The sequence below is a fragment of the Pleuronectes platessa genome, chromosome 15, assembly GCF_947347685.1.
Source record: "Pleuronectes platessa chromosome 15, fPlePla1.1, whole genome shotgun sequence".
Lineage (NCBI taxonomy): Eukaryota > Metazoa > Chordata > Actinopteri > Pleuronectiformes > Pleuronectidae > Pleuronectes > Pleuronectes platessa.
The window spans coordinates 19,478,768-19,488,847 of NC_070640.1; the positions used below are offsets into that span (position 1 = coordinate 19,478,768).

General features: G+C 46.2%; 1 protein-coding gene across 2 annotated transcripts in view; it reads left to right on the forward strand.

Annotated features, from left to right (window-relative positions):
* The first annotated feature begins 585 nt into the window (after positions 1-585).
* The window catches only part of spns2 (SPNS lysolipid transporter 2, sphingosine-1-phosphate), a 66,804-nt gene continuing 57,309 nt past the window's right edge, over positions 586-10,080 (forward strand). For both annotated transcript variants that reach the window (XM_053441210.1, XM_053441208.1), the window contains exon 1: positions 586-1,119. In XM_053441210.1, coding sequence (XP_053297185.1) covers positions 888-1,119 — 232 coding nt within the window. In that variant the 5' untranslated portion in view covers positions 586-887. The remainder of the gene's footprint in view (positions 1,120-10,080) is intronic.

Below are 10,080 nucleotides of genomic sequence, written 5' to 3' on the forward strand. Positions count from 1 at the left end.
TTTCACATGAGCTTCTGTTTGTCATGATGTGACAAGTTACACTCAACTTGTAACTAGCCTGTCTTTAATCAGAAACTGTCAGCATGACGAGGTGCAGGGATGAATCAAGAAAAATAACATTTCAGATTTACAACGGGAGAAATAACATATTCCACAGATGTAGACGATTTGGGACCCTCTGCTAAAAATACATATAGAGCACATCATCATGGTGTTTTAGCTTCATCTGATCTCTAAATGTGTCTGTGCACACACTTTGGTGACCTACATTCAGTAGAGTAATGACATTTTCTGCCGTCAGCAGCAGTCATTTGCTCCCTCATAAACATGATGGATGGAGGACAGATAAATAAATAAATAAAATAAAATAAAAGTCACACCCACCCAAACCATTTCTCCACCAGTGTTGGGCTCCTTAGAAATAATAGAGAGGTTTTTCCACAGTATCAGGTGCGGCTCCATCATTCGCTGCGGGCTCGTTAAGGGGAGTTTTTTTTTTTACAACCAGGTCACGCCCCCCCCCCCCCCCCCCCCCTGCACTGGAGCACTTGGAGAGCGAGAGAGAGAGAGAGGAGAGAGAGAGAGAGAGAGAGAGAGAGAGAGAGAGAGAGAGAGAGACACTCAGGAGCGCACAGCCCGTCCGTCAGAGCGCACTGCGAGAAAAAATATGTTCCCAACCAGAGCAGCTTCTGCGCTCCAACACCTCACACTACTATTCCACTGCGCCTGATCTAGACACACACTCTCACACGCACACCACCTGAGCCCGGTCCTCTTCAACTACTCTCCTCCACACACAAACACACACACACACACACTCTCTCTCTCTCTTATTTTTGATTTATTTCTTTGCAATCATTCCTGCGCTGGATCTTTCGTGCCAGAAGATGTGCGTGGAGAGCGATGGATGCGAGATCGAGGGCTGCAGCAGTTCGGACGAGGTGCGCACGCTGTCGGGCAGCATGAGCCCGGCGCTGAAGTCCAACCCGGACCTCCACCCCTGCAGACCCGGCCACAAATTCCGCGCCGCGCTGCTGAAATGCCGCTCGCCGGCCGCCGCCGCCGGGATCCTCAGCTTCGGGAACGTCCTGAATTACATGGATCGATACACTGTAGTCGGTAAGAGCCCTGACTTTTTTTCTGAGCCGTGTCAGATTATGTTTGAGGGGTCTCGTGTGATTCTCTGAGGGGAGACGCGCTCTAATTGCCGGTGTCTCACCTCCGCTGAGCCGCGCGGAACAATGGGTCTGCCCAGCGCAGCGGCGGCCAATCTGCAAGAAGCACAAGCGCTCATAGATCTGTTTGCACGGGTGTAGACTGTGTGTGTGTGTGTGTGTGTGTGTGTGTGTGTGTGTGTGTGTGTGTGTGTGTGTTTTGATTCAATCAAGGAGATCAACACACTCGCTCCTGTTATCACACTTCAGAACATGCTCTGACATGAATGCTTGTCTTTGCCCTGACCTGTGTAGATGATTGGTGAGGGATCAATCATTTGGTGATAGATCAATTAGGACGATAGTCACTCCATCCGCCAGCTTCTCAATGAGTGTGTGTGTGCGTGTGTGTGAGGGAGTGTGTGTCGCCGTGATCTCATCTGTCACACCAGTTCCAGCTACTGCAAAATGAGGGAGAGAGAGAGAGAGAGTATCAGTGTGATTGATCAGTCATTAGTTTCTCATCCTTTGTGTTAAGAGATGGAGTCCTAACATCCTCAGCCGGTTTTTCGCACTGTGATGCTGATGAGATGAGCCCACGTGGTGTTAAACCTCCGCACATTTCTCCCTCACTGCGATCCAGAGCATATTATATCAAAACTGAACACTGTGTGCAGAGAGAAATCAAACCTAGAATCTGTGATTATTTTACTATGTGGTTAAAAAATAATATTTGTTTGAGCCTGTCCATGGGGCTGATACATTTATTGATTATTACTAATTATAGGTATCAGAAATTATTATATATGAGTTTTAACAAAATTCAAGAGCAGAGTTCAGCAATTAAGGACAGATTCCAAACAGCCAATATGCTATTTATATGTTTGTTAATGCAATCTAATTTAACTAATCAAACCAGTTGGTAGTCTGACAACATGGGCCTAATTCTGTGTGAGTATCAATGAGGTTCTCTGGCAGATTTCTATTCATCAAATCTGACATTTTACTTTGCATTGTTTTAATTGTGTGACCTCAGTTGTCCAAATCTGTGTGCAAACAGATTTGTTAATCTAGAACAGGTCTACATTTAATCTTGCCATTATATAATGACAACTGGGTTTTGCCTTTTGCACTGATCAATGCTTGGACGTTGGACTGTGGCAGTGAATGGGTTAAACATTTTGCTGCAGCGTGGAGAATGCAGGGAAGTGTGTTCATGGCGAGAGTCGGCTCTTCTGCACGGAGACATGCTTTCCTGGTTAAAGTGCACGTTTCTATTCCTACACTCGCTGACTCACGCTATAGTCACACATCCCATGGAGTCTACTTGAAAATCTTGCATTCAATCATATTCATTCAAATTTTTTAAATGTCAAAATAAAGATGTGACATCAATATGTCTAAAACTGATAAATCTGAGCAAACGGTGTATAGCCAAATTCCGCCGGTAGCCCCTGGCAGCAAGGAGGGGCTATCACAAACAGAACAATGTGTACACTATAGCCACATGCCATCGTCTCATCATCCTGAAGGCTTCAGGTCCGGTCTGTCAACTTTAAGGAGTCCAGCCACAAAGCCTCGAATGATGGGAGCTGAGATGATCATTACAGCAGGGCAAGGCTTTAGCTGCTCCACCGACTGCCCCACCAAGAATTTGTTGATGTACAGCGGCATATCTAATCTTTGCATCATCAAGCACCACTCAGTCACAGCAGACAGCTGGAAAAGGGCCACATCTGCATCCTCTGTCGTGTGTGACTCGGTCCGCCCTCTAAGGCAGCGATTTGTTCTCCCGTCTCCTTACACCTCCTCACGCTTTGATCGGAGGAAAACCCTCATTAAAGGGCTCTAAAACAACTCCCTCTGTCATCTCCAGACTGATCTTGTCTCTAATCTGCCTCCGTTCTTCACAAAAACCTCACGAGCAGCAAAGGGTAGACAATCCTCTGCAGAGCCGTTCACTTTGCTGGACGTCCTATAGAGGCTTGCTGTTGCAATGACAGGAGGGGGAGTGGGAAAGGAGAGATGGTGGGTGATGTGCTGGGGGGTGGGGGGGGCGAAGCAGCCTGGGCTCACCCTCATGGAGAGAGGATGTGCTCACAGTGCATGGTGACGCAGAAGTGGGGGTCCCTTTCCTTTCTACCATCCCATGCCACCTGAACACTACTGGTCCGTGCTGCATTATGCATGGGCCGCATGTGTGTCAGATTGTCACACAGAATGAAGACCAGCAGCCATTTGCTTCCGGCGTAACCAGTTCATACATTCTGAGCTGCTATAGCATGTGCTCTCCCTCCTGCCTCCATCACTGTAAGGCTTTCTCCCCTCTCCTGCTGTGCGAGCTACAGTGCAGTAGCAATTAGGTGGAGGAAACTGCGCATCTGTGCTGGTGGCACACAGTGTCTGCTGTGTGTGAGGCTTCTTAATGTAGAGATGTATTATAAATTGATATAAAATCAATGTTTTGTTGCTGGACTAGGATATTTTTTATTGTAAGATTTGGATATTTATCTCCCTGATGTAATTTCGGATCTTATCAGATAGTTCTAGCTAAAATGAAGTACCGGTTTGTCTATTTCCAAATTGCCACCTCCCTCTTTCTTCTTCTTTCTTTTTTTTCTCGCTCTCCAGAGAGCCGTCTCCTCTTGCTTCCATCCGCTCTGCTCTCCGCCTCTCCTGCTTTCTGTTTCTCATTTAAACCCCTCCAGTAGCAGGTACCCAAACTGATAGATCTTATTGTCAATTAAGCAAGCATGAGCGCACACCCACAGAAAGCACACACCCACCCACACACACACCCACAAGAGAAAAGACACTGAATGGGCGAGGGGAGTTGCGAGGGGAGGGGCTGGCTGCTGCAGTGGCGGGCCGTCGGAGGGAGGTGGACGCAGAATGCAGGCGGCGCCGAGGCCGAGCGAGGCTGATCGCCCCCCCCCCCCCCCCCCCCCCCCCCCACAAACGTCAAAAGGTCTTTGTACAAGCAGCCATTACTGTAGTGTGTGTGGATCACTCATGCATTGTCACAGAGACAGAGGGTGACCATTCCAGACACCGGGGCTATTCTGCTCCACAACAATGATGGGAAAATTGCACCCCAGCATTGCACAGGCGCAGTGTCAAAAGACTTGGATCCTTCTGTTGATCCCTGGTGTCAGAGGTGAAGCCACACGCACACAGAATGAAAAACAGCACAGAGAAATTGCAGTTTACGATTCCAGCACATGGCTTTTCCAAGACGATGGTGGGGACCACAAAAGAGGAGAGAAATCACAATGTCGTTTTTTTTTTTTTTTATGGGAGGTTAGTTGTTTTGTTCTGGGCTCCACAGATTTACAGCCAATGTGTTTTATACAAGCCTTAAATATTGTATGCCACCACTTTGTGAGAGAGTGGCAGCTTGAAAACAAAATAATTAAATGTGACTGCATAAAATATATACAATTTAGATTTATAAAGCAAAAAATGTAAATCAAATGTCATAACACTATAATAATTAGTTACTCTGCTGCCCAGGCATGAGATGGATTGTGGTGTAAGCAGGTCAATCCCTGAACGTCTAAATGTTTTCGTCCTGTAAACTTCTCTCTCCAACAATTTTAATCTGATGTTTTTTTGGAAAATCAAATAGAGAGATTTTACAGAGTTCATGTCGGAAAATGGCAAGTACAGTGCAATTTCTATATTTCTATGTTGTGGAATTGGCAGACAACGATCTTGTTTTAGTTAGACACACTCGTTGGCCATATTCATGTGTGAACATGAGGAGACCACTTTTGAGTTTCATGGGTGCTGATGAGAAGGAGGGTGTGTATCACCAGTCAGCTACCATCTCCACACAGTGAACTGGACTTCAGACTCAGCTGTCCAGACAGAGACCTGACGCAGAACTTGCCTCGTCCAGAAAGCCTGTGTTTTTTTTTTTTACGACTGCCTCTGATGCAGGCAGGACAGAAATGTGGAGCGTCTGGGACACTTGAGGATGTCCCGATGAGGTCATCCGCTCTCTTACTCACTGTCCGCTACATTTCAGAACAGCGGGGAAATGAAATATCCCTAGATTGGAGTGGAGGAAGGTGCAGCCGGATGAGTTATGGTGCTCTGGCGGGGTCACTTGCATCTGGCCTTTGGGAGCTGCCATTTAACCCTCAGCCACTTCCAGTTTATTCCATTTTGCCTGATGCAGGGCGTAAGAGCCCGGAGATTTAGAGGGCCGCTGGATTTAATTTAATTTGAGGTGGCTTTGAAACCTTGAAATCCCGGTGTTGGTCTCTTTCTAGTCCAACGGCAGACAGTCCAAGATCCTCAACAGCTTACCATAAAGTGGGGATTAAGTTTTTTTCCGAGAATATGAGGATGTGTGAGGCAGACACTCTGCACTTAAACTTATTTGCTCGGTAATTAAGTAAAAACCCTGATCTGCGTTAGCTCTAGCCACCCCCCTGTGTGCACCCAATACCACCCCCTCCTCAGCCAGCAGTCGGACAGCATGGCGTACCGACTGCCGCCTAATCTGCGCTGGACAGAAAAGCCTTAAGATGAGTAGTCTCAGTCAAGCTGTCATTCTGGGAATACCCCCAAAACAAGGTCCCATGCTATTGGACGAGTACGAGACCGTCGCATGTGAACTTTTGACATGTAGACACAGATGACCATGAGGTAAATAATCCTCTTACGGGAAGCTCTTTGTCACACGGTCAGAAAGATGCAGCAATCCGTCCAGTCTGACAGGCTATGCAGATTAATTGCTGCTAGGTTTGTCCACTTCCTTTGTGGCTTCTCATTATCGGCGTCCGCAGAGGCCTGGGGACTGTGTTAGCACTGATGACAGGGCAAATGCTTTGCTTATTTTCTGTCATCTGCATGTTTGTCTCTTTCCCCGCTGTCAGTCGTCACAACCTGAGTCCCCAAGACAGCGCTCTACTTTCAGTTCCACAGAGGCGAGACGAGACGGGAAGTGAAGGCAGCGTAGGGGTGTGCTTGAGAGTTTTAGAAATAAATCCATTTTGTACGCCAATAGTAAAGTAGTGTCGCTATGCACGTCAGCCCAAATATAGAGCGTCCCGGGGACTTTGTTTAACTGCTGGTAGCAACATGTCACGGCAGATCTACTCAGTAACATGAATGTGTCAGGGTTACACACACAGGGTGTCTAGGGAACTGCACTCAGGTTGCTTTGGGTTTAGCTGTTGGTTGTTTCACCCTTCGCCCGTCCCCCTATTCCACCCCTCTTGGTTTATAGCGCGCACATTAAAAGTCCCCGAACAACAGCAGTGGCATTAAAAAAGACGGAAGGGCCTCTAGTAATTTACTTTATAGGGTGGCTGCCTCTTTCTTGCTGCGCTTTTATCATCAGACGCCGAGCTGCTTTGAATTAGACAAATTGCACCGTGCAATATGAGCCCACGTCTCTTTGAGTGACCGCATCGTCACTTCAGCGTATTCCTCCTTATTGTGTTTCAGCGTTTTTCCAAAAGCACAGTCGACTGCAGCATGTTGACACCACTCAACAGATGTTAAAGTGAGCTCCCTCACTGTTACAGTACATGACATCGATCCAAGTGGACTTTTCCAGACGGCTTTTCCCACAGATATCCCACTAATCTCTTTACGTCTATTTCCTAGCGTGCCGTTCCCACTGCTGTGGGAAAACAGTCTGTGTGTTCCTTTGGGCTCTGATTTAGCCGACGTCTGTAATAGTAACCGATGGAATTAGACGGAGCTTCTTCCTGGGCCAGTGCAGGCCCTTTCATGTGGCTACTCCAGATTTCACCATCGAGCAGACGCACTTCCCTTTCACCCTGTGACCCTCCAGCTATGAACGCACCGTTTCATGGCTCCGCTGTTGGTCACTCTCGGGGCGACTCTTCCCAACCGCTCCAGTTATTTTGGCATCACCCCAATCTTGCATCCTGTATCACTCATCGCGGCTATAAGGCCTTTACATGTGTTGCATTCTGGAGAGGATATTTTTACTCACTGCTCCCCCATGCTATAGACAGAAGGGAGGAGCAGAGGATACAGTGTGAGGTGAAGCGGACAGGTACATCCTGCCGTTCTAAAAACAATGAAAAGTTAATTATTTTGTTTGGCCCGCTGTACACCCAGGAGTGCATGGCAAATATAAACTGCCAATGGGTAATTTGACATACTTTTAATGAATTACAATTGTAAAATATAAACTGTCTCCAGGGCAACAGCATACTTCCTGTGCACAAACTCCCGTACATCCATTAAGAACAAAACCCCACACCACGCTTTTTTAAGATTCTCAGTCTTATGTTTCCACTTCCAGTGGCTTGTCAAAGACGACAGTGCTCGCTCAAGCTGCCTGTTGAACTTTGGTGTGAAGTTGAGTGGTAGCCTGATAATCACTGACCTCCCCTTTGTCATCAGAGGAGCGTGTATGGACAGGGCGGGGCAGCGGTGCAAAGAGTTTACTTTAGGATTTACAGCCCTGTGATAAAGACAGTATCTGCTAAGGTCAGTCCGGTTTTTCAGACATGCAGTGACAGAAGTCATGAGTAATGAGCGGGAGCACAGGGATTCAACCAGTCTCTCTTCCGAACAGCCTTCCCTAATGGTACAACCGTGCCGCTCCCTTCCTGTCCCATAAGAAGACTTGGACTGAAGGCCATGCTAGAATTCACCTCCTCAGGCAACTGGCAATATTGTAAGAAGGAAGGAGGATAGATATAAAAATGTGTTGAGCCCTCTACTCTGTTTGACACCCCGTCAAATAAAAGATCATCCCTGCTCGGAAATATGTGAGAGGAAAGAATTTGGTTTCCCAACTCATTGCATTCCGTCTGTTTATCACAGCAAACTTCAACAAGGAGGTGTTGGAGCTTCTTAAATAAAAATAATTGTTTTTTTATGACATTAACGTCACAGATAAAGCTGAGAAAACAGTGTGAGGTATTTTCTGTGTATAGAACAATGAAAAACACGTCACATAGACCTTTTTTTTCCCTTTCAGACGAATGACCTTTTCACTGCTCGGACCAAACTGTAAATTTCCCTTTCCTCCAGCCACCAACAGCCTGTGACATTCACATCCATTTCAACACACGTACACACACACACACACATACACACACACACAGAAAAAGCAGACCAAAAAAGTCAAATGTCTTTGCTGTGTAGGTCATATTCAAATGATTCCCTCCCTAAGTGCTATAGCAGAGACCACTGATACATGTGATGATGAAATGGGAATAGAAGAAAATGCTATTTATTTTGTATCCTTGTGAAACACACTCTCGATCAAATACACTCACACCCACAGGGTATTAACACACACACACACACACACACAAGTATATATAGGTACAGAAACACTGGATTTTGATCAACGTGACAGCAGCTTTTGAATTTTCTCACAAGTGATGAAACTGTGATGTCCTGGGATCGGTGAAATTGGATTTCCCCCCCCCTCTCTCTCTCTATGACACATCAACAAGTTGTTCTTGAGAGAACTGGAAATCTAATATTGACTTGTTTGTGGCACAAGCTACACCCAGCGGTTGTGACCCCGCAGCTAGAAGTAATATTAGCTCTCCGCTCCTGGAAGCTCCCGCAGATGTTGAAATAATATTTAGAGTGCTTATTTACAGCTGCCCTGTGTTTGAAAAGCCTTCCTTCTTGACTAAAATGTAATCTCTCCCCCCATTTACATGTGATAGAGTAAATAGTGGAGCCTGGCAGAGGGATTATGTAATCTTCTATATCCGCCAATCCGGCCCCCGGATGAGGACGTGTGTGTGTTTGTGCGTTAGCTTTCATCTGTCTTGTTGTCAGAGCTCGATGAGATTGCGGCTGGATTTTCATTAGTTGTTTTTTTGGCGTATGGGCTACTGTGTTTCTGGGAAGCAGCGGGGTTGAACTAGGGCTGGTGACCTCTCTCAAAGACTTCTGACTTTCTGTTAATACCCGGGGTCAGAGGTGGAAACACACACTTGCAGCCAGAGTTTTTCTGCTGTAAGGGCTTCACACTTAGGATTGAATTCCTGTGTGAATGTGTCATTGGGTTTGTCTTTCCAGCACATGAGCGCTGTGCAGGAACAACACATATATGTGCATATGTAGCTGCTAAACTAAAGATTTTGTTATCGCACAGCTTTATCTGTAGGCAAGCCGACTTTTTGCATTCGTGTTTTTCTGTGCCCACCTGCTCTGTGGGAGAATATGCACGGCAGGTGCAGTTAAGATGTTTGTTTTACGCCAGAAAGGTTGACTGGATTATCACAGCATTCTTTTGATTCTTCAGCACCCATGAAATGCTGAGCTCTGCAGCCTGTTATCGCACCACTTCAAAAAGATTACATCTTGATCTCTTGTAAATTTATAACTCAGGACATAAAGTACTATAATATTTGGCTGAATGTGTTGTTGACTGTGGAATAAAATGATAGAGTGCTGTTGTTAAGGGATTGTTTCTGTCATCACTGCAGCCTTCTGCACTTGCCCTGTACCCGGGTAGCACAACAGAGGAAAAACTCATCTGCATGTTATTGTTCAGAGACAGATGAAAGCCTGAGGCTGGGCTCTGTGCTCTGGGCTGCAGGTATGTGGGCTGTTCTTTAATGACACAGGCCTGGTATGTGGAGGAAGTTAGAGAGAAAGAAGGTGTCTTGGTTTTTCCCACGCCAAGAAGAACTCAAACTCACCGCGCAGTCACACCTCGCTCATTGAGAAGCCTGATTGACACGCTTGTCTCGTTAAAGAACAACAACCCAAAGGTCATCTGTGCGAGAGGCTTATTACAAGTTACACTCTTTTATTATTATCATTAAATGTGAGATCATTAGGGTTACCATGGCAACAGAGGTGTGGCACTGGTATTATCCTTTGGGTCTAATTAAGGACAAATTACCCTATAAGGTCACTTCTGTTGGATGACCTGCTGAACTGAAAAGTTCCAGAGTTC